General features: G+C 40.5%; 1 protein-coding gene across 2 annotated transcripts in view; it reads left to right on the forward strand.

Moving 5' to 3' along the window:
• Nucleotides 1-25576, forward strand: part of LOC122795778 (transmembrane protein 14A-like) — a 399694-nt gene extending 374118 nt beyond the window's left edge. For both annotated transcript variants that reach the window (XM_044064107.1, XM_044064109.1), the window contains exon 5: nt 25095-25576. In XM_044064107.1, coding sequence (XP_043920042.1) covers nt 25095-25134 — 40 coding nt within the window. In that variant the 3' untranslated portion in view covers nt 25135-25576. The remainder of the gene's footprint in view (nt 1-25094) is intronic.
• Nucleotides 25577-25951: the final 375 nt, after the last annotated feature.

Below are 25951 nucleotides of genomic sequence, written 5' to 3' on the forward strand. Positions count from 1 at the left end.
CCTGCCGTGTGGAAAAAAAAAAAAAAAAGGATGAATGGCCATAATGGCCTGGAGCTCCAAGCAGAAGTAAGAACTAGCAATAAAAACATTCAAACCAACTGACAACAACGGTTTTCAAACTGCTGCAAAAGAAGTTCTGGGTAGTTGTGTCTGTACGTCCCTTTTATTCTGTATGAGGACCATAAATGTGACATATGGAGAAAACGAGATCCTTTTCAAACTTTACCATACTGGCTGGGCAACAGCTTGCCCGGGATGGGACATCCCTGTGTTCAAGAATATTGCAACAGTGATACAGAAGGACATGTAACTTGGAATATGGATCCTGGGGTAGAAGTTTATGCTGACACTCCTAACACTTTTTGCATTTGTTCAGACATGGCTACAGCACTGGAAAAAACCTGGAGAGCAAAAACAACGATTATCCAGAACACACAGTTCCTACTCACTAATACCAGCCCTAACACCGATGTATATATGTAAAAAAAAAAAAAAAAGTTTAAGTACCTAGTCTCTGATTAATTCCTGAATCTGCTTTGCACCCACTGCATGGTGTCCTATATAAATTTTGCTAGCTGAAAACTACTCGTATAGAATGTTTTCATGTATATACTCTGTATTGCTTCTATAATATCTTTGATTTGAGAATCATTACTTATGTACTGTTTTTTTTACCAATTGTATAAACTGTCAATAATATGTACTAAATGTCTTTATTAATGTAAATTCTGTATTGTATGTGAAATGTCTTATATGTGGAGCTTTTCTCCCCAGCACTCCACTGAAAATGGGCACTTCTGGCCCAGCTGGACCATCCCGGTAAAATGCAAATAAATAAATAAATAAATGTATATACACACACACACACACATATAGAGATATATATGGATCTACTTTGTTTCATTGAAAGCTCATTTCACTGAATTTGAATTCACCCTGACCAAATCACTGAAAGTTCAAATTACTTAAAACTCATTTCACTGAATCTCATTTCACTGAAGTGAAGTACTGCCACTGTGTAGAGTACTGTAAGGCAAGTAAAAGGTATATGCCCTTTTCCTCACTGTAGTGAGATCCTGGAGTTAGTATATATAGTTGGGGGGGTGGGGGATGTAGCCCCCCCCCACATAGTTTGGGTATATATTGTCTAATGGAAAGAGTTAGTCATTGGTATTGTAAGTAGCTTTCGGTGAAATATATAAAACCAAACTAGGTAGTGGGCTATGCCCCCACCACACCCCCCCATGTGCGGATTGTGCCCCCCGCACCCCCCTAAGTATATATACTAACTCCATGATCACACTACAGTGGAGTAAAAGGCATATACATTTTACTTGCCTTATAGTACTCTACACAGTGCCAGTACTTCACTTCAGTGAAATGAGTTTTCAGTAATTTGAGCTTTTAGCGATTTGGTCAGGGTGAATTCAAATTCAGAGAAATGAGCTTTCAATGAAACAAAGTAGACCTATATATATATATATATATATATATATATATATATATATATTTATTTATTTATTTTAATACGGAGAGATTCTGGCCAAAAGGCTGAAAAAACACTGAAGAAAGAGAGGAGTATAGAAAAGCAGCAACTACTCCAACAAACTAACTAGAAAGTCACACCTAACACTGTCTAAAAACAAGAAAGAGAGAAAACTCTCTTGGTAGGAAAAGCCTTAATCCACAAAGGATATGGCGCACTTTGGGAGAGCTCTTTCACACATCCAAAGACTTTCAGAGCAAACAAGATCTGAACAATTAAGGTGGAGTCCAGGGAATTATACATAGGGGAGGAGTCAGAGTTCTGGCTCTGAAGAAGCTTCAGAATTGGTACAAAAGTTAGATCTGACAGCCCATATGTTTGAAACGGACAAAGATAGACAACGATGGATCAAATGTTTTACCACATAAATACGGTCTGCTTTGCAACACATGGCATGTATTCTGTAATGTGCTCAGCACAATGACATTATATTCAGCTGCAGACAGCATCTATAATAACACTTACAGGTCCCTGCTCACCAGAGCCTTTGAAATTGTTAGCCATGCACTACTTTTACATGTAGACATAACTTTTGATCCTCTGTAGTACTATGGTACCAAGATTATCTCAAAAACAGAACAAGTCGACTGCAATAACAAATTCTTACAAAAAGGTACCCTTAACACAGGAGTTCCGCAAGGATTGGTACTGGGCTATTTTTTTATTCTCTCTCACTTTATTTATAAATGTTCTCTCCTATGATATTCCTAACCTAAATGTTATGTATGCTGATTATTTATTCCTCATAGCATCCAGCCTGTATTCTACTGATCTCCAATTAAAGCTAGAGTTCAGCTTCCATTGCAACTGGAGACAGAACAGAGAATAGATTGTGAATCAGTACAACAAAGGCTAATGTCATGCTGTTTGCCACCATATAAAAACTGCACATTATGCTCTCTGTGTTAATTCAAGAGAATAATGGCAGTATCTTGCCACAGGTTAACAAACAAGGGTATCTCAGTTTAACATTACACCCCTCGCTAACCTACACCCAACATACAGAGTGTAAACAAAGTGCTTGGACATCTAGAATTATGCTATAAAATATCTCATCTTCTGTCACCCCAAACCAGTCACTCATTCGCTAGAAGTATGCTCATACCAAAACAGGAATTATGGCCTCCCAATGATAGCTTTTCATTCCACAATAAACACCAGTCAGTAAAATCTACAGATTTGTCTTTGTGGCTGACAACACACATCATTGTGTCCTGACAGAATGTTTCAGTTGGCTACTATATGTAGCCAAGCAACTTTGCTGCTTGGCAAAGTCTGATTATTTTAAATAATTATACTCCAGTGCGCTCCATTAAAACCAAAGTTGCTTGTAAGCCAACAAATATATAATCTTAGAGATGCATTCAGTGAATCTTTAATTCTCACCAGCCACCATTACAAAACTTCACTGGGGAAAGAGACTTCTCCAGACTTGAACCAGCTATCTGGAATTACTTGCCAACAGATATTAGAAAACAAAATACTATAGAACTCTAAATAAATCTAAACCCAAAGATCAGTTCTCAAAGTTATTTGTCTGTACTCAGGGGATGATGTTAAATTCATGCAATTCTATGTATGTATGTATATATATATATATATATATATATATATATATATATATATATATATATATATATTAATAATGTACGCACAAATGTCCTTCTTTAGGTGACTGTTGCAGTATTTCAATACTTGTGGGTAATCCTGATGAGGATAACTTTGGGGTACCAAAGTGAAAGAACTTTCTTGACACTCTGTGTGTCTGGCGTATGACCCCAGCCAATGTGCATACAGGTATATAAGAAGATGTATGAGTGTAGGATCCTCAGACTGTCTTGCACCAGTCCAAATGCAGACTTCATTATTGTTAGTCTAAACACTCTGTGTATGTTTGCCAGTGCCTGGACAGATAAGTACCCCATTGGGGAACCTTCTTTTTATTATAAGGGTCTGTTCATGTTAGCTGAAAGAGGGAGGGAAGTGAGACTGCAGAAAGCAGATTCCTTATAAAGACCTCCATCCTCAGTGGTTGTATTGCTTAGGGGCTGACCACACTTATTATATCTATGAAGTTTGCCAATCTTTTGTCCTGACACCCTTCATGCCAGGAGGGAGTCCCTTAATATCTACTTGGAGACCCAACATCTTTACATCCGAGTGATGCCTCCACGTGCATCTGCAATTACTTCCTACTGACACCTCTAGGCATGAAATATTGCTTGTTCATGTCTGCATAAGTAATTCCAAAACTATGCTATGTACAAGTTTTTTTTAAAAAATTCATCTTAAAGCTTACACAATGGCAAACTTAACTGTATTAATATTTGTCCTCTGTCTAGTGCAGGTACGTAGATACTAACTGTTGTTTTTATTATATTAATTTATATAGATACACTTTTCACATATTTCTAAATATCTCAACAACCAAGCAACACAAACAGAAATTCTTAGCCTCATATGAAAGCTCTCAGTTAGATGAATAAAATGCTGCTGACAGTATGTGTGTAACTTGAGTGGTTGCTGAGATAATTGTAAGCTGTTTGCAAAATTCTATAACTGTAATAGTTGCTGTGTTTATTGTGACTTACAACATTCATTTTATGATCTAGAAACTAAAGAATACGAACACTGTAAGAATAGTTTGTACCGTAGAATTTGCCATTTATACTTCTTTCATAGCCACTATGATTCCAGAGATACGAACATTTGTTTGAAATGTGAGGACATAATTTGATTCTGTCAAAATGCTTAGGCTCCGCCCACTGGAGTTAAGAGTCTCTCACTTTCCAAAAGGGCAGAACCCTTGGCCTCATATGTCCTGCTGACACCAAAAAACAGAAAAAAATGAAACCAGATACTTTGGCAATCTGACTCAGCTGTACTTGCTGAGATACACCTGAGCTCCACTGAGACGCTAGTTAGCTTGACCTTGCTGGAGGCCAGTATGGTATAACTCACTCATGTATCTGAGAAGGGGGAACCCAGGATGATTATTCCAGAGGGACAGGAGGGCATACCTCAGATTATAATTATAGAAAAGATACCTGACACCCTTATCAAGGTTTTCCACCACTGTGCTTTGTTAGAGTGAACTTCCCAGTGAAGAAGAAGCAAAAAAACTAAACATGTCTCTCCTTAGGCATGGCTAGATTTTTTTTCAAGGCTTACATAAAGCCATCTTATCTTTGTAGCCATCTTCCTTTCCTTCTTCCCTTCAATTCTCACGGACATTTGGCCTCAGATGATGAGGATATATTATCATCAGACTCCCACTGGACGGGATTTCCTTTGGGGAAACCATCTCCAAGATGATGCAGCATTGAGTGGGATACTATGAAGGTCTCAGATGTACAGAAAAGGTACTATGAATTAATTATTGGAAGTAGGGGCTCCTAAGCCTTCAGTTGTGCCCCTTCTGGATGCTTTTGCTTCCATGTCTTTAATCCTGATTTTTCCACCTGCACCTACGAAATCAAACAAGTTCTACAAGGTGCCTGAAGATGTAAAATTGTTGTACAAAAATCCAGTAGCAGAGCCTTCAGTTTTCTCTATGTCTATGGATAAACACATCAAATGTATCTTTGCATTCAATGTGCTGCTATCTAACAGAGACACTGTAGGGCCATGAACATGTAATGCAAAAAATGTGTATACTACTGCCACCCTGGCAATCAGAGCTCTAAACACGTCATCACCATCATCACTCTTTTCCCCCATTTTCTACATGGTGTCGGGGTGTTGCTTTAACTGTCACCATCTCTGTCTCAATTCAGTGCCACTCTCCTACCTTCTTTGACAGTCATGAGTCTTCTCTCACACAGTCCCTCCATCTCTTTACTGGATGCCCTCCCTTCGTTTTGCCTTCTTCCATTTTGTCCCAAATCATCTTAGCTTATTCTAAAGTCTATCTCTCACTGCAAACATCAGGTCGATTGTGCTACATCCTGATCTGAGTTTGAACTGCTCACCTCCCACCTTATTTTCTACTGCTCTGCATATGTGTTTATCAATCACTTTCTCCAAAACTTTCAAGCAGTGTAACAGGAATTTAATACCTCTATACTGCTCACAGTTGTGAATGCCTTTTTTGCTTTTCCACTGGCATTACTGTGCTTATTCTCCAATCATCTGGGATGCCTGTTTCTCCATGCTGCTATAAGTACCCTCAGGATCCATTTCTCCCCTAACTCGCCCAACATCTTGGTCATATCTGCTGTGACCTGATGTAAGCCTGCTACTTTCCGTGTCTTTGTTTTCTTAGTGCTGTTCTTCTAGGATGGGCTTGTGTTTGTGGCAGTATAGTTTCCATGGAGCTTTCTTCATTTAGAAGTTGCTGGATGTACTCCTGCCATCTGCTTTGATGACTTTTTTTTTTTTATCTTTCTGTCTTTGCCTTGCAACCTGATAGTTTCTTTCTGCCATCTTCTGAGTCGCTTTCCAGAAGCTAGTAGAGTTTCTCTGATGCCTTGTTCTTTACTATTGCAACTGTTCTCTTAGTTACCTTGTTAGCAACCAGTTTTCTTTCTTTACCTGGTCCATTTTATCTGTCTTCCATCTTTTCCTACACTCTTCATTTCTTTTGATTTACTTCCTGGACTTCTGCATTCCACCACCAACTTTCTTAATGCATCCTATTTCCATACCTGACTCAGCTGCATATCTCTTTTATAATCCTCACACTTGCTGTTTTGTGGCACTGCCATTCATCTTTAACTCCACCTATTCCCCTCTTCTTCCTGAGGTACTAGAGCCCTGAATATTTCCTTGAACGCCTTCTTTCTCTTCATTCATCTTCCAGATCTTCAGCCTAACCCCTTTTGACCTTAGAAACTTGCAGCAACTTGTGGTTTATGCTGTGGGTCGACTGTTTCTATGGGAATCACTTTGCAATTGCTGATTCTACCCCAATGCCCTTTTCTTACTAGGAGGATGTCTACCTGAGTTGCATGTTGGCCACTGTTTTATGTGATCTTGTGACCGTCTCTCTTACTGAATAATGTGTTGGTGACCATCAACACATTTGCCAAATAAAAGTCTAGAATGGCCCCTCCTTTATTCCTGTTACCTATCCATGTAGACCAAGGCAGTCTTCCTATATTGTTCTGTCTGTCCCAATATGTGCATTTAGGTTCACTATTCTCATCACCAACTCATGTTGTCCTAAACTGCTTGACACAAATGACTAAATATTTATTATTCATTTTGGGAAACCTGAACATGTCCCTGGCTGAATTTGAAGATTCTGAACATAAATCTCAGGTAGTCTCTATGCTCAGTCATGCCACTGATGTAGCTAGTCACTTCATTAAATGCAGCTATAATGCTGCAGAGGCTTAAGATTTGCTTGGCTTTACCTTTAGTCCCTCCCTGAAGATGTTAAAGCCAAGCTTCCAGAATACCCCTTTCATGTGAACCTCCTTTTTGGTCCTTATGCTGCTGAACCTTCTAAAACACTGCAGAAAAGGCAAATTCATGCAAGGCCTTAAGCAGATTTTTCTTACTTCAGTTCCTAGATACCAAAGGAACTGTCCATCTAAACAAATGGTAAAGGCGGCAATAGTGGAGCAAACTAAAATCAGTTACCCAAAAAAAGCTGCTTCACAAAACCCCTGGAACTACTCAAACAAACAAACCAAAATTTTAATTTTTAAACTCTTTTAATTGTAGTTCTTTGGAGTTTGTGAAGCATTTTTCTGAAACTATCCATTTAAACTCACTGTCTTTCTTCATAGAAAAGCGCCTTCTAAAGGGTAAAAGCTTACTAAGAAAAGATTTAAAGAGAAACCTCATTGGGATTCCAAGACTGGAAAAGCATCTTTTCTAATTAAACCCCCTTCTGACTAACTTTCTTTTGCCTCCTCCCTCCCACCTTGTTCCACGCAGTCCTCTTTCCCTACGGCTCAATCTATCCCTGTCAGCTTGGGGAATGCATTACTTCAGATAAGTGGCCTTGTTCATCATAAAAAACAATTACAGAATGTCTTAGAAAAGGCTTCCATCCCTGAGGGGTATTCCCACAATCCCTAAAAAACAATCTCACATCATTTCCTCCCTTGATTCACTAATTGTTGTCCCAGGGAAAGTACAGTTGTGTAAAATCTTACCACAATGGTAGATGTTCTTCTCATCACTGTTGCAGTATTCCTTACAATAGGGATCCTCTGCCAAGGGCAGCCTGACGTCTGGCCAGTATATCGAAGCCTTTAGGTTGTTTAGGGTACACCACATGTCACGTGTATGTTCCCCGTGTACAGTGCAGAGCATAACGGTGATGTCAGACATACCATCCTCAGAACCCCAGTAGGAAACCAAAAACTAGATAAAGTCCACACTGAATTCCAGTCCAAGGATTACAGAGGTACTACGCACATCCAGAAGGGAAAAAAAATGGAGGGAGGAGGGAGGAAATGAATACTGCAACAGTGAAGAGAGAGGACATCTATCGTTATGGTAAGATTTTACACAACTGTACTTTGTCCTTCCATTTCACTGTTGCAGTACTCCTTACAATAGAGAGAGTGCAAAAGCTCATGAAAAAGAGAGGGAGGATGAAGGACCAGCAGAGCTCTCTAGGAGCCCATGAAGGATGGTCCTAGCAAAACCAGCCTTAATCCTGCATATCACATCCAGTTTATAGTGCTTGGCAGAAGTATGCACAGAAGTCCAGGTAGCTGCCTCAAGAATAGAGGTGGTATCTACACGCTTGAAAAAAAGCACCAGAAGAACCCACAGCCCTAGTAGAAAAAGCTTTAACAGAAGAAGGAAGACTCTTACATTAAAAAGAATTAACAAAAAGAAATGGCTTTAGATATCCAAGAAGAAATAGTTTGATTGGAAACGGCCAATCCCAAAGATATAGGATGAAAGGAAATGAAAAGTTGATCAGATTTGCATAATGTTTTGGTCTTAGCCAAATAAAATCTGAGTTGTCTGTACACATCCAAACTTTATAAAACTTTCTCAATAGCAGATTGCAGAGAAGGGGAAAAAAGTGGTTAAATTAATAGACTGATTAACAGACAACGTATTCACCACTTTGGGCATAAAGGAAAGGACAACCCTCTCCTTATGGAAAACTTAAAAAGGAGGGAACCCATAAGGGCTGAAACTCAGACACCTGTCTGGCAGAAGTAAGGGCCAACAAAAAGAACATTCTTCCAAGAACAGTGCTGCAAGGAAGCTGAAGCAGCAGGCTCAAAAGGAGCCTGGCTCAAGTTCTCCAAAACAAAATTAAGTGCCAGGAAGGAGGGACAGGCTTCCTGGGAGGTGTAATATGACCGACACCTTTAATAAACTGTTTAGCCTCAAATATAGAGGCTAAAGGAGGTGCTAGAGGCAGACAAGCAGAGATAACTGATAAGTGGACATTAACAGATGAATATGCCAACCCAGCATTGCTCAATTCATACAGATAAGAGAGAACCAAAGGAACATTCGCAGAAACGTGGATCTAGGTTATGAGAAAGACACCAAGCAGAAAACTTCTTCCATTTGGATAAGTAGGATTTCCTAGAACTGGGTTTCCTGGCCTCCTGCAGGACCCTAAGCATGTCCTCAGAAAATGAAAATCCTGTCATCCACAATGTCAGTTGAAGAGTGGCAGATGAGGATGGATGAGAGATCCCTTGGCAAAATGCAGAAGGAGGAGTAACCAGTGCTGCTTGGGTCAAAAGGGAGTCATCAGCAAGATTTTGAGAGCATCATGCTTTATCTTGAACAGGACTTTTGGAATGAGAGGAAGGGAAAGTATAAAGAAACATCCCCTTCTAGGAGAAAGAGAGGGCATCCACCTTCCAGACCAGAGGACATGAGGCTGTGGCACAAAAAAGTGGAAGTTGTCTGTTCAGAGGGGAGGCAAATAGATCTACTTGAGGAGAACCCCACTGGTGGACAATGTCCAGAAACGGGTACATGTCAGTACATCGACAAGTTAGAAGATCGACATCCACTTCACCGACACATGAAATAATCGACACCGCATATCACGGACATTTAACAGGTAAGAAGTTTAAATTTTGCTAATCATGCCTACCACACATGCATAACACTGCCACACTTACTAAAACATGGTAGACATGATTAGCGAAATTTAAACTTCTTACATGTTAAGTGTCCGTGATTTGCGGTGTCGATTATTTCATGTGTCGGTGAAGTGGATGTCGATCTTCTAACTTGTCGATGTACTGACATGTACCCCCAGAAACACATCCATGTGAAGCATCCACTTGTGGGATTGTGATATGGATCATCTTAGAGAGTCTACCACAATGTTATGACCTAAGGGAATGTAAACTGCCTGAAGTGTCACTTGATACTGGATAGCTACCTCCCACACTAGAAGTGCTAACCTGCACAGGAGATAAGATCTTGTTTCCCCTTGCTTGTTGACATAACAAATCACTGTGGTATTTTCTGTCAGTACCTTGAGGGGCCCTGGAATGAAGAGAGGATGAAATGCTTGAAGACCCAACAAACGAGCTGTCATCTCTTTGACATTGATGTGGTCTTTCTTTTGTTGAAGTGATCAGAGGCCCCGCATTTTTAGAAAGCCAAAGGAAATCCCCCATTCCATGTCTGAAGCATCTGTGAACAGCTTCTGAGAGAGGAGTGGAGGTTGAAAAGGAACCCAGGATTGAATGAAAACTGACAAATCCACCACCAAAATTCCAATTTGAGGCATGGAAGAAGAGGGACTATGAAATCTTGAGCGTGAGAGTCCTGAAGCCAAAGTGACTTTAGAAACCAATAAAGCTTTCTCTTATGGAGTTTGTCTAGAGGGAGCATAGGAATGGTGTAGGCCATGAAACCCAGAGCTTTCAGAAATTCCCTGGCTGTAATTGAGGCCAGAAGAAGAAGGGATTGAAAGAAGGCAATGAGAGCTAAGGCCTTGGAAGGAGGCTGGGATGCCAGCATTGGAACAGTCTGGATCCTGCATTTCAGAAACGCACGATCCTGTGAAAAAGTCAGGAAGGACATTTGGAAATTTATAGTGGGCCCCAGGCTTTGCAGGAGAGAAATGGCAAAGTGAAGTTGCTGCAGTAGAATCTCTGGAGAGGAGGCCTGGCAAGGTAGGTCGTCTAGGTAGGGAAAGACCTGCAATCCCCTTAGCCTGCAAAAAACGATCATAGGAGTGAGGCATTTGGTGAATACCCTTGGGGCAGTAGAGAGACCAAAGGGCAAAGCACAGAACTGAAAATGCCAGGAAGTAACAGAGAAACATAAAAACCTCCTGAAAGTGGATGAATAGAGATATGAAGGTAAGCATCCTTGAGGTCCAGAGAAGCTAGAAAAGTCTGAGGAAGCAGCAGAGGGAACAAGGTCTGAAGGGGCAACATCTGAAAGGAGGGGACCTTCAGAAATGTATTTAAGTGAGAGAAATACAGAATGGGTCTCCAAGTGCCCTCTTTCCTGGGGACCAAGAACATTCCAGAATAAAACCCTTTCCCCTATGAGAAATTAACTTCCTGAATAATTCCCCGAGGGAGCTGAAGAATTACCATGAGAAGGAGAAGAGATTTCTAGACCATGTAGTACCCTTGGCAAATGATGGAAAGAACCTAAGAATCTTGAGTAATCTTTAACCAAAAGATATGTTCCTGCACGTAGAGGAACTGCACGGCACTGAAGTAAACTGTGTAGCAAAAAACAAGTAGAGCCAGCAGACGTTGATCTGGAAATCCAATTTTATTGTGAAAGGCTAAAAAACCTACACATTTATGTACAGACTGGTTTCGGTAGAAAAAACACAACCTTCTTCAGTGTATTCAAACATACCATAAATGTGATCAGCTTATATAGAAACAACTACCAGCCTATTGGTGGGTCATAAATTCTCATTGAGACCAGGTGGGAATAGTCCCCCCAGTTTGATTATCCATTTTTTCTCCTTGGTATTAAGAATTGAGTGCCATCCTGTTTTGTTGATCCTATTCCCTAATATAATATCAATAATAATAAAAGTAAATTTGGCAGTATGGTGTTCCAAAAAATGTTTGTACAATGCACTACTGTTTTTCTTGTTACGAATGTTGCTAAAATGCTCTGATATTCTGATTCTGAGTGGTCGTGAAGTTTGTCCTATGTAAAAAGCACCACAGTGACAGCTAGCCATGTAAATAATCCAATCACTGCTACAATTAGCAAAAAAATTTATGTCATATACCTGTGAGCAATTTCTGCTGGAAAATTGTTTGGATTTATTGATTTTGTCACAGTTGGTGCAATGTCCACAAGGAAAACAACCTATTAAGGGCTCCCCAGATAATGTGGTTTGTTTGAATTGTGTACTGATAGGCTTGTTACCATGTTTAAAGTGATTGAAAAAGCTCCCTAAGTTTGTGCCTTTTCTGTAGGAAAATTGACATTGGGTTGGAATAAAATTAGAAATATCTGGATCATATGCTAAAATGTTCCAATGTCTATTGATACTGTCAATCAATTGGTTTGTATTCCGAGCATATGTAGTAGTAAATCTGATAGTGGTACAATCCTTGCGAGTGTGTTCTTTATATTGTAAAAAATTAACTCTATGTGTGGAATTTGTTATATTGCTGGCAGTAATAACATCACCCATACCATAGCCTCTCGACCTGAAGCGTTCTGTAAGGTCCTTCCTGTGATGTTGAAAAGCGGAATCTGTGGAACAAATCCGTTTAATGCGTATGAACTGTGATTTCGGGATGTTTCGTATTACATGGGGTGGATGAAAACTAGAGCCATGTAAAATTGTATTAAATTCAGGATGTTTCCTAAATACCTCTGTAGAGAGTGTATTATTAGACTGTTTAGTGATCGAAACATCCAAAAATGTGATGTTATTATAATCATAATGGACTGTAAACTCCATACCCCATTTGTTGTGATTCAAATATGATACAAAATCCATCAAGCCTGGTATGTCCCCTCTCCAAATCATCCAACAATCGTCCAGATAACGTCGCCAGATATCAATGTTTTCTAAAAAGGTATTATTGCAATCATATATAAGGTGATGTTCAACAAAAGCCATAAAAAGATCTGCATATATGGGAGCAAAAGATGCTCCCATGGCTGTACCCTTTACTTGCCAATAACATTTATCCTTATAATAGAAAACATTGCTTGTTAAGACAAATTTGGCTAGTTCTACCAAAAAGGAATTAAATAACGGTTCATATAAACCAGCTTTGTCTAGCCAAAAGGAAAGGGCCTCAAGCCCAGACTTGTGAGGGATGTTAGTATATAATGAACACACATCAAGAGTACACATAACCCAATCATCCTCCAACTGACTGTCTGATACAATATTCAGGAACATAGTGGTATCATGTATGCGTGATCTTACCAAACTGAGTAAAGGTTTCAAATGTAGGGCCAGGAACAATGAGAGAGGTTCCGTGATGTACCCTTTGCCAGAAACAATCGGCCTCCCCGGAGGGTTCACCAAATTTTTGTGTGTCTTAGGCACAAAATATATATATATTGTATAGCAGGGTTGTGTACCTTAAGTTGTTGTGCAGTTTCATTTGTGATAATAGACTCATCCCTGGCCCAAAGTACAAAATCTTCAATCTGCTTTTTTAACCTAAAAGTAGGATTGATGGTCATTGGTGAATAATATTTTGGATCAGAAAGCTGTCTCATATCCTCCCTATCATAATCCAACCAATTCAAAATCACCACAGCACCCCCTTTATCCGCTGAAATTATTACAATGTCTTCATTATTTTGTAAGTCAGAAATGGCCTGTTTTTCTGCTGAAGAGATATTATTTAATTTAAATCGGACGTCTTGACCAAAAAAATGAAGATCTTTGAGAATGTTTCTCTGAAATTGAAGAACTAGAGGGTGCATGGGTGGATTGAATGTGGATTTGTGGTAAATGAATTTATCACTTTTAGAGAAGCTAGTATCACCAAAAAACAGTTTTAAATTTAATAACCTACAAAATGAGAAAACATCCTGAGCCATATTGTCTTCTGAAATAATAAAACCAGGTACAAAAGACAACCATTTATTCAAGACAGACAGTTGTATGGGTGAGGGTACATAATCAGATAAGTTCAAAACATTGTTGTCGATAGACACATTTATTTCTCCATTACCATTTGTAAAAGTTTGGTATGTTTGAATACACTGAAGAAGGTTGTGTTTTTTCTACCGAAACCGGTCTGTACATAAATGTGTAGGTTTTTTAACCTTTCACAATAAAATTGGATTTCCAGATCAACGTCTGCTGGCTCTACTTGTTTTTTGCTAATCTTTAACCAGTCAGGGAAAGGAAAAGAGAAAGAGGAATGTAGCTGAAAAGAACAGGAGAGTCAGACAGCACCTGGTTTGTCAGGAAAAGGAGATTTTTTGAGCTAAAGCAGTCTGGGTATCCTTAGCAGTAGGAGCCCTTCTACCGCCCTTTTTAAATTTGGGGGGAGGGCGTGACTACCTATGAACAAAAGCCAGCTTATTAGGATAATTCCTTTGGAATGTAGGTACAGGAGAAACAAAGATGTGTTTTAAATCTTGTAAAGCCTTACCCTTTTCCTGCAGGAGCTAAAACAAGTCTGCAGCAGCAGCAGCAAACAAATGCTTTTTATCCAGAGCAGTATCCATCAAGTTAGTCTTAATATCATCAGGCAAAGACTGAAGCCGAAGCTAGGAATATCTCCTCAGCACAGAGCCAAAAGCAGCAGCCATAGAAGAGGCATCTGCTGCATTATAACTGCATTCAATGGAGTAGCAAGCACCTGAGAAGTCCCTAACAAGGAGAGCGCAGAAGTCCTCAACTCAGAGTCAAGAAGGTCAAAAATAACCTGACAGGCTTTTTATAGAAGAGCCGATATATATCTTGTCATACGGGTCTGATAATTGACAGCTCTAAAAGCAAGGGTAGCTGAGGTATCTACCTTATTACCTAGTCTTTCCATAGTTCTACTGCCTTTATCAGAAGGAAGCAACTTCGTAGAAGACAGTAACTTTGATGGCTTGTCAGATACCACAGACACCGCAGAAGGGTCAGCTGATGGGCACTTTTAAAGGAACTTGCAATAATCAGGCACCTTATAAAACCTATCTTTTTTTTTTTGTATTGTTTGTTTTTTTCTGGGGGGGGAGCAGGGGGCTGAGAATTAGGAGCCTGAGATGCAATAGAAAAGGCATCCAACAAGGGAGCCAGAACAGGTGGAATAACAGAAGGTTTAGGAGAGTCCATTTGCAGAAACCCATAATACCTCTTCTAAACCTCAGACACCTGGGCACAATACCATTTGAAAAATTCTATCATTTTGGAAACTGTGTCCCCAAAGGAAATCTCCTCAAAGGGAGAGTCAGGACTAGTGGACTCTTCCTCAGAACCGTAGTCTAAGGGAGAAGGAATCTGGGAAGAATAGGCAAGGGATTCCTCATCCGAACCCTCCTCAGAAGAAGAATCTTTTTCCCTAGGCCTCTTAAGAGGAATAGAAGAACAAGGACAGGTTGGAACAGAAACTCCTTGAGGACGCTTCAAAGCCATAAGGGCATTAAACAAACCTTGAGTAAAATTTTGCCATTCACTCGGAGGGTCCTTAAGAGCAGAGAAAGATGTTTAGTTTTATGTTTCTTCTTTAAAGGGACATCAGCCTTGTAAAATTTAGAAGGCTCAGACACTGTACGAAATTCTATAATGGTAGTCTGTACCTCCTCCATAACCAAAATTTGAGGAACAGCTGTAGACTGTTCAGTAATAATCAGCTACACTTCCCCCTGAACATCTGAAGTAGACATCTGCAAGGCCTCCAGGGACAGACATGAAGCCGGATCCATGACGGCCTCTGAAGTGGTTGTGGCAGAGGAATCCAAAAATGGAGCTGAGTGATCTTCCAGGCTTTCACTAGCTTTGAGAGAGACGTCTGGCAGAAAAGGCACAGCCGAAGAATCAGACCTAGCTTTCTTGGCCTTCTTCTTCACAGATGATTGACCCTCAGAGTGGGAAGTTCCTTCCAAAGCATTTTTTGCCAAAAGTTTAAGACACTGATTTTCTAAATATATGGCCAAAGAGGAAAGCCAATTATGCAGAGTCTTTGGAATGAAAACCTGACAAATAGAACAAGATGTATGGTCAGGGGAAGAACTTAGACAAATTAAGCACTGCTCATGATGATCTTTATGGGGAATCTGTTTCCCACACTGGCATTTACCATTTCTAGATGACATGAGCCCCACAAGCAATAAAAACAAAGAAAAAAGATAAGAACAAAACCCCAATGGGGTACATATCTGAAAACAGTTTGGTGAACCAGTAAATGAAGCAAGCATTCAGACTGACAGTCGAAGATGGCATTTGGACTGGTAGCAAAGAAGTTCTGATGATGGTACGTCCGATGTCACCTTTATGCCCTACGCTGTATACTGGGAGCATACTTGTAACATAAGGTGTACCGTTGGTAACCTAAAGGCCTTGGTCTACTGGCCGGACATCAGGCCTTCCTTGGCAGGGGATCCCTGTTGCAAGGAATACTGTAACAATGAAATGGAAGGACATCTATAGAATTGGTCCCTACTCAGGCGTAGGGAAAAGATTTCTACTTGAGACTATTCTTGGTCTCCATGAAAGAGAGAACTTTGAGGCCCATTCTAGATTTGCCTTATTTCAGCACTTTTTTAGACATTCCATCCTTCAAGATGCACTCAGTCACTACTTCCCCTTATCTTTCCTCAGGCTTTTCTGGTCACTCCAGATCTGAAGAATGCATACTTATACACCCTGCTTGCAGGGAACTTCTCAGTTTTTTTTCTCTTCATCACACTTTCAATTCTCAGTCCTAATCCTTTGGCATGTCTGCAGCTCCCATAATCTTCACACAAAGTGCCTAGCTGTAGCCATCACCTTCGGCAGAACCCAGGGGTTACAAATTTTCCCATACCTGAATGGCATCTATAGTCAGGCATCGTCCAGAGAAACTCTAATGATGCATCTTAAATTCATGAAATCTCTTCGAGGAAGACTGGGATTCACTGTTGACCTCAGGATGTCTTCCTTGACTTCCTCCCAAGACATAGTCTTCGAAGGTTGCAGACTGAATACCCTGTTAATTACACCATTCCTCCCTCAAGAGAAAGTTCTTTCTCTTTTGATTGACTTTCAGTCTGCTCCCCCTGTCTACTACATCAGAAAGAGAGATCCTAAGAGATTTAGGATATGTGGCAGCAACAATTCCAATGGTGTCTTATGCAAGATTGCACATGAGGAAGATCCAGTGGTACTTGAAGTTCTTTTGGTCTCACCACTGTCAACTCCTGGACTTCCAAATCCCTCTCTTGCCCTTTCTAAAGTGGGAGCTACAGAGGTGGATTTCTCAAGTAAAACTCAATGCAGGAGTTCCCTTCCTAGCACCCCCATCCCCCAGAATGTACACACACAGATGCATCTGATCTGCCTGGGGTGCATGGACAGGCTGTACAATAGTTCAGAGGCAGTAGTCCCAAAGAAAGCTCAAGGAACACATCATTGTGAAGGAGATGGAAGCCCTCATTGAGGCTCTACATGTGCTCTCTCATTTGTGGAGATCAGGCTCCCTAAAAGTATTCACAGACAACACCTCAGTTATTTGGTATATCAACAAACAAGTAGCAAGTCTTACCAGCTGTGCAGGCTAGTTGTGATGGCACGGGACATAGCCTTAGAAAGAAACCTGTCCCTTTAGGGAGTTTGCATACCTTCAGAGGCCATTGTCTACACAGACATCCTCAAGAGATCCAAAGAACCCCCCCCCCCCCGAATGGGTGTTGCACAGAGAGGTCTTTCTAGACATAGTCCAGAAGTGGGGTACACCTCAGAAAGATCTTTTTGCTTCCAACCAGAACAGACAACTCAGAGACTTCTGTTCCAGGCCCCCTTGACACCAGGCCTGGAGGATGAATGTCATGTCCTTCACGTGGGGGGGGGGGGGTGTTCCTCTATGCTGTCCCTCCTTCGCTCTGATTCCAAAGGTTTTCCTGAAGATCCAAAAGGACAGTCCCAAAAATATTGCTAGTGACTCCCTTTTTGGCCCAGGCAACATTGATTCACCTTCCACTTCATCTGGCAAAGGCAATCACTTCAAATCATTCCACAGAGTGGAATTAATGATTCATCCCAATCTTCAGGCTCTCCTCCCAGAAAGGCAATTCCCACCCTCCCTGTTCTTAACTTACTTTTTGAACAGGCAGCTTAAACTTTACTAAAATTCTGTATCTGGAAAACAGTTCCTGTGGTTGCTCTTACATCTGATAGAAGAGTTTGAGTTGCAAGCTGTTATGGCAGCTCCTGTTTTCATTATCTTTCACAAGAATAAGGTTTCCTATAGGGCCTAACCCCTTATTTATGTCCAGAGTGGTAAATGAGCTGTCTCTGAACCAATCCATTCATTTGCCAACTTTTTTCCCTTCTTCACAAAACAGATGCGAGAGAATCCTTCACTCCCAGCATGTACATGTGCAGCTAAGATTTAACCTGGAAAAAAACTAAACCATTAAGAAAGTCTGACTAGTTTTTTTGTTTCCTTCCAAGAGGGAAAATTGGGAAGCCCAGTTGCCAAACAGACTACCTCCAAATGGATTTCTAAATCCTTCTCCTTCTGTTATGCCTTCCAAGGTAAGACCCTGCCAGCTGCAGTGAAAGTCCACTCTATCAGAGCAGTCTCCTCGCTAGGTGCCTTCTTCAAAGGCATAGATTAAGGATCCGTTCTCGGGGACACCACTCAGACTTCCATATATACTTTTACAAAACATAAAGAGTAGATGCATTTTCCAGATCTAGGACCTCTTTCATTAGATCTGTCTTCTTAGGGCCTTTGTAGACTGCATCCCTATACTGACTCCTACCTCATTTAACAACTGTTAGCTTTGGGAATCACCCACAGGTATTGGAATACTACAGCAGTGATCAAAGGAAGGACATAGTGCAGAAGTAACAGTAGCTGGCCTATTGATCACTGTTGCAGTATTGCAGTATTGCTTCCCTCCCTCCTTCCCCATCCTTCTTGTATTTTGTAAATGAAGATGGACAGTGTCATTCCCTCCATCTTACAAGGCATTGTGATCCTTCTTGTTGTATGGTGTCTCAGAGGTCCAGAGTAGAAGGGACAGAAGTTTAGTTCAGTCTAGTCCTCTAACTGAAGCAGGGAGTTGTCTCCAGCAATCTCCAAGGTGCATAGGTTGTTACTTGTTATTTCAGTGTCTTGTCTACATAAGGTAGGAAATTCGGTTTGCCCAATATTCAGCATTAAAAAAAAAACTGACAGACTTTTCCCCAAAAGCAACAAGTCCATTTTATGTGTTATAGGAAGTAGATATATAGTGTGCTGACAGTCATTTACTTCATTTTTATATCAGACCAGCATGTAAAACATTTGCATGTTAAAAAAAAAAACTGAAATACCATTTAACTCCCAGCAAGTGACCATCAGCGGTAAACCGTCTCCTCTCTTCATTCATGGATTCTATGAGATCTACCATAGCCATCCCAGAGCTGTCTCCACCACACATCCAGGACCAGTGAAGAGATTGAGGACACCAGTGCAGTGTCATACTGCTCCTGGGAAATATGCCCTAACCATCCCACCTTCCCATCAGCCTTAAAGCTAAGTAATGACTGCCTTCAGGAGGTGCATATGCAACCTCATGAACAAGCAGTACAATGACTGCAACATGGCACTCACCGTGTTCTTAATGCTACAGTGTAAAGTTTCTTTTGGTCTTTTCTAATGCTGTTACTGCAGTGAGACTAGGCTTCTTCACTATCCTAGGTCTTCTATATTGTTTCACTGAATGTTGTCCCCCCATCCCAAATCAACCTACAGTCTGCAGAAAATGTCAAACAATAGTCACATGGCCATTCTCTGGAATATGCTTCTCATCCATATGAAGCAGAGCTCTTATCTGCACTTATTCAATCTCAACTTGGATCAGTGGTTGTAGAATAGTAAATTTACTCCGGGTCTGGCACCTATGCCTCTGTTAGAAAGAGGAAGCTTTTAAATGCTTGACAACTGATGTATAAGTTATATACCCCCAAAAAACCTATGGGTTGAAAACTTGTTTAGTTCTTTTCCAAAGCATGGCTAGACTTAAAAAGGTCCTTAAAGGTTGTTAGCCTAGTAATTACCTTTGAACCTATACATGTTGCTAAGTATGTGCTTATGTACATTACAAGTAGTCACTTTCAGATGTTCTTTTGAGGGCTATTTTAGTTATGGACAGAAAAAAGAAATTACAGGTTAGGCTTGTATGATCTGTAATAACAGCATTCTTTAAAAAAGAATTTTGAAACAGTTGTGTGTTGTTCATACTGATGCAAGTTTACCTAAAGTATCGGACCACATTATCCTTATTGGTATGTACTTTCCAGAAGCTAAGATAGCTGTAAATAGGGCCTGATGATCATTTCTTAGAACTGTTTGCTGAGATGTTTGTGGCAGGACATTTACTATAGGTAAAAAGGGCAAGTATGCCTTCCCAAATTACTGTAAAGAGATACGATAACTGTGTCTGCTGCTTACGCTGCAATCAAGGTGTTGCCCCATGTGCTGGCAGGGGTTTAGGCCTAAGATAATTAAAACAGTTGAAATGCAGTTCTATTGCATTTGAAGAAAAGGGAGTTATTATCCCTTGTTTGCAAGTTGTCCACGTCTTCCCACCTTAGTTACTCAGCCATATCCTCATGTAAGCAACACAGCAGGTCTGAGGAGTCAGTGGGTTCTGTAAGGCATACTTTTTTGAGGATGCCACTGCCATGGAGGCATCTGAGTATCCCCTGGTGCTGGCATCTGTCCTATTCATCATCTCTGAAGATGTCCTTTGAGATGGCATAATGCTGGTCAACCTCAGCATGTCTGACTGGGCCAAATGTTCTCCTTTCCTTTCAGAAGGAAATAAAGGTTCTCCTTTCCTGGAAAGGCATCTTTTTAAGGAAGGGGAGGATGGTTTACCACAGCATTTTGTTAATATGGGTGACCTTTATTTAGAGGTGAGGGAAAACCCTGTCCATCAGCATAAAGCGCTGATATCAGTCAAACAACTGAGGTCTAAATAGAGAATACTCCTTCATGGAGTGTCTGTCTCTCTTCCATCAGCTCCCGCTGAAGAGCATTTTTCCTAGCTCAGAGATTCCTGCACCTTCTCCAAGGGTGACCATCTGACCAGAGTGGACCTTCCACTTCTGGACAGAGGACTCCTAAAAGCAGTAGAGATTCCCCTGCTTTGTTTGAGGACTGGTCTGAATTTGACCCTTCTTATGGGGAGGAGGTTAATGACTATCAAACCCTACAGATCACTGTCATTATCATACCCTAATAGTGAAGATATTTTGAAGAAACACTAGTTCCAGTCTTCCCCCAAAGACATTATCTTCAGTGATACCCTTGCCATAATGAAGCCTCAGATGTACAGAAAAGGCCCATAGATCTGATGGGCTATGACCCCCCCCCCCCAAAAAAAAATGTGGCAATGCCTATAGACAAGGGGCTTCAATAAATATTTTCAGTGATAAATGCCAGTCATATTAAATGTTCTCAACCTCCATCACCGAGGAGACCAGATAGATTCTAAAGGGTTTAAATATCACATTGATTTTTAGTCTAGAATCGAGTGACACCTTATCTCTGAAAGTTACAAAAGGGACCAAGTTCCTTCCTAAGAGAAACGTCTTACCCAATGATAATAAAATAAATAAAAACAAGATCTTAGATATAGAAAGAATGTCTACACCTCCTCCTACTCTTTCTTTTAGGGTCCTTTATTGTCAAGCCCAGATCCTAAAGTCCCAAAAATGTATTTTGAAATAGATCTTGGACAGTTGTAACTCAGAAAAGAAGGATAATAGAGTACTTTTACTTTAGCAGGTTCCAACTGTTGTTCTTTTGGGGAAAAATACTATTAAATGCACTTCATGATACTGTATACACTGACTTCTGAGCAACTGCCACCAGGTCTGTGCTCAGAAGGCAATCCGGAGAGATGGGCCATTGCAAAGGAGAAGAGTCACTGATTTTCCATTTTTCCAGGAAAAATAATAGAAAATCTTGAATTTGGACTATTTGAAAATTGAAAAACAGGTAGTTCTCACAGAATTTGCCATTTTAGACCAGAGAACCAATTCACCACAATATGTTTTTTCAGTTTGCATTATTAAGTGTTTTGTACCTAGACAGATCTGTTTTAATTTTCAATCTATATTGATGGCTGAAGAAAATTACAGTGACATCACTATAATGACTAGAAGTTTCTGTTAAAAGTCACAGGTGTAATTCCCAGATTTTCTCTCATGAAAATTGAATTTCAGATTTTTGAAAACATAAAACCAGTGTCCCTGCAGATAATGGCAAGGGAAAACTCTGGAATACCCCATCAGATAAAGACCCCCTGTTTGGATCTCGTGCATGAGGTGTTTCGAAGACCTGAGTAAGAATTTTCCCAGTAAACAAGACCCCTTTTGCAGGAGACAGGGGAAGGACAAATGAAGAGAAGGGAACAGGCCCTTCCAAAAGAAGAAATTGCAGAAAGACAGCAAGAGGCATGGAGGCCAGCAAAGCCTCAGCCACTCCAAAGACCAAGTGTGACCATTGCTGGTCACCCTACCCACTTCCAAGCCCCCTTCCTTAGCCATATAACCCAAGCACTTTGGAGGCATGCCAGCTATCTCTGTGGAAGAATGGAGGGCCATAACCTCTTAACAAATTGGTCCTCAGCATTACTATTGTTTACCACATGGAATTTCTTTCCAGGCCGCAGAGGAGAGGAATACCAAGCGTCACAGGTGAGCAAAAGCATAGTTCCCATTTGCAGCAAATGCTACAACAAGGGGCCATGATAGCAAGGGTTACTATTCAAAGTTGTGGTTTGTCCCAAGGAAGGATGGTCCTTGGAGGCCCTTTCTGAACTTATCCAAGGTAAAAATAAATAAATAAATTCCTGTGCATTTCCCCAAGTTCAAAATGTTAACTCTGCAGGGATGTCCACCCATGTTAATCCTTAAGTCCTTCCTAGTCATTGTAGACCTAAAAGATGCCTACCTGCTGTACACTGACTACTTGTACATCAGTATCCACAAAAGGCATAGTCATTCTCTAAGATTATTAGCAGAATGTGGCCATTACCAATTCACCTTTTTGCCCTTTGGCTTAGCTATTGTGCCAATGGTTTTCACTAATTACCTGGCAGCAGTGGTAGCCCATTACAGAACAAGTTGGATCTACACTTCCTTATATCTGGATTATTAACTTTTTAAGCCCAATTCCAGAAATTAGTTCAGAAAGCCCTTAGGTTACACTCAGAATTACCTAAACAAGTTAGGCTTCACGTAGAACCTCCAAAAATTACACTTGTATCCCAGTCAGTCAGCCATATTCCTGGAAGCACTCCAGACACCAGTCTCTCTCTAGAATATCTCTTCTACCAAAAGTAGTTCTAACCGTCAAGTCCCTCATTCAACATATGGGAGCAAGCACTTACTGGATAACCAGGCAAGTCCTCAGTGTACCGGGCTATGTGGCTTTCACCATCAGTATGTTAAACTTGAAAGATGTTAGCAGTCCAGTTTCCCTATAACACTGGGTGCTAGGAACCCTTAGGATAGTAACAGACTAGACAAACTGTCATTTGGTACAACTTCACCCACTATTACCAATTGTTCAGGCTGGTCATGAAGAATTGGAAGATGGCTGTCATTTTACATCCTCACAAAAGAGAACTCGGTGTAAGACCAAATGAGAAAGATATCATCAGACTTCTACTAGTGGGCAATCATCAGACTTCTACTAGTGGGCACTTCATAGGCAAATATTCCTTTCACTGATCAGGGTATGGGGACTCTCAAAAATAGACCTTTCTTTATCCCCCTAGAACAAACAGCCCATTAGGCTCTGTACCAGGAACCCTGACAAGAAGGCTTGTGTGGTGGATACCTTTCCAAACTAAAAAGGTAGGTTCCTCTGTTCCTTCCCACATTTGCCACTGATATGGCTCCCTATTGAAATGTTTGGCATTTGAAATGCCATATGCAAAAAAAAAAAAAAAAAAGACCAAAAACACAGGAGAAGAGTGAATCTCAAAAATCGCTCTTCTCCTTAAAACCTCTTTTTCCTGGGGGGGTGGAATCCCCCACACCCCCCTCAACTTTTATATATCAACTGTGAGATTACCATACCTCAGAGAAAATGTAATATTCCGAGAAATAGCATCTTGGACATAGTATATGTTAAGTCCATGCTTTCAGCCATTCAGTCTTCACGTATTGGGAATCTATCTAGCAGGTCTCAAAATTCAAGTGGTTACCCCCTGATACCAGTGGTAATTCAGAAAATTATTTAGAAGAAATTGTAAGAAATCCTGTTTGCACCCTACTGGCACATGCAGCATTGTTATTTTGGACAAAGACTAATTTTGCATTAGCAGTCCTAAAAGGCATGTTCACCTACTTTTACATAGATGTATTAACTTCCTTTAGGGCAGGGCCTGCATGCTGTGGGACTGTTCCCTGAAATTAGGACTGCAGCAGTGACTTACACAAGGAACAAAGTACAGCTGTTATCAACTTACCGTTGCTGTAGATGTTCGATTGTAGTCACTGCTGCAGTCCTGTTTTCTTGCCTCCACCCCCTCTTTTTTGCACACATACAGCAATTGGGCCAGGGTAGGCTCCATTTTCCATCCATGCTGTCTCACTCGCAACCCTGATGCCCCCCCCCCCACTTCCTTTTGTTCTGGAGGCACAGAAGGGCTTTCAGTGTCATTAATTTTGCGTAAGAGAGATGTCCATCTTGGGTAGTCCCAAGTCTACCTTACTGGAAGTTATGCATGCCATTGTGTGGGGGGGGCAAGAAAGAACAGAAGATGGCCAACCATACATCCACCTTTATATCAGGATATGGAGATGTCCAAAGTGAAGGCGGTATAAGGTCAGTGTAGAGGGGAGGGGCTTGGCTCTGAGACTGTGGCTGGACCACCAGCATAGCTTGCTGCAGAGATCCCTGAAGCAGACTGCAGCAGTGACTGCACTTAAATATCAACTTATCACTACACTAGATGTTTTAATTGCACTTTTTCAATTCATTAATCGCATGAACTCTAGGTTTACAGAAGTTTTGCTTGTTTTACTTCAGAATTGTTTCTGTGCCTTAAATTTAAGGGCAACAGATCTGATGATTTACTCATGTTAAACGTAATGGAAGGATAATCCTAATGATACTACTAATAATAGGTAATATCAGTCTTAGATATACAAGGATGAGGCAGCTGGGGTTGAACTCCTATAATTGTATCATATGTGTAAACTCTTCTTATTTGCATTCCTTTAAACAAGGTAATGAGAAAAAAATGTGGGTTGTCCATTTCTGTATACCTAGAGATGAAGTTTTTAGGTTCAGGGATTGCCACTAAATGGGGATTCCTTCACTCTAATTCTTCTGAGTTCTTTGTGATAATATGCAAGTTAATGCCTCTTACGATAAGTTCTTGTTTAACCATCCTGTTTTTCAAACACATCTGAAGTCAGTAAAGAATTTTAAACTCTGCAGAGTATAAACGTGTATGATGATTTGCTTTTTTTCTCCCCCCACAGCATGGCTATGGTCTTGAGGCTGGTTATTCTGTTTCTGTGAAACATTCCTGCATTTACGGAACACTCAACAACATTCCTTCTCTACAATTAATCTGCAGGCACAAAGATTTTTGATGACTAATGGGACATTAACATTTAAGTGTTAATAGCATAGAACGTCTACATGTGCTGAACTGTCATCATTGTCTTGTGTTGTCGATTATCTGGAATCGCTTTTATGATGTAATATTGTATTATTATGCCAGAGAGTTTAACTGGGAAAATGCAAGCTTGATAAATTTCTCAGAAATATTTACCATTCTGATGAAGCTTTTAAAAATTACATTTTAACTCAGTAAAGCAGTGCAGTTGTTTTGAAGGGGGGTACAATCTGATTGTGCAGTTAGAATTGTGCTACTGTTGTTTTTATATGAAAGCTAAGAAACAGTACCAAATGCAAATTAAAGTGAAAAATAAAAATGAAAAAATGCCTTTCAGGAAAAGACAGTTGTTCTTCGAGTGCTTAGGTGGTTTTGTTGTAGTTTGAAAACTTCTGTCCCTCATTGACAGGGGCTGACTGAGGTTTCTTTTTGGGGATAAACTCTTGGCAAGGCTATGAGGGCCGCAGAGCCATTAGCCTAGTAACCTCCTATGAATATATACAAAACAGCACAGATTTTTTCATTGTTACACTCTATGAAGAGGCCATCTTTGCTTTGTACACCAACAACAAATCTGATCATCATAACTCAGCCAACTATCTAGTTGGTTTACATGAACAGGCATTGTCAAGAACATCTTTGGAAAAGTTTTAAGACTAATCACAAGGAGTAGGTTTAGATGTAAAGAAAGTAGGGGATAAGTTGTTCAAACTTGAT

Source organism: Protopterus annectens, chromosome 2.part2 (genome assembly GCF_019279795.1).
Source record: "Protopterus annectens isolate FY-2018-M chromosome 2.part2, PAN1.0, whole genome shotgun sequence".
Classification (NCBI taxonomy): Eukaryota; Metazoa; Chordata; order Ceratodontiformes; family Protopteridae; genus Protopterus; species Protopterus annectens.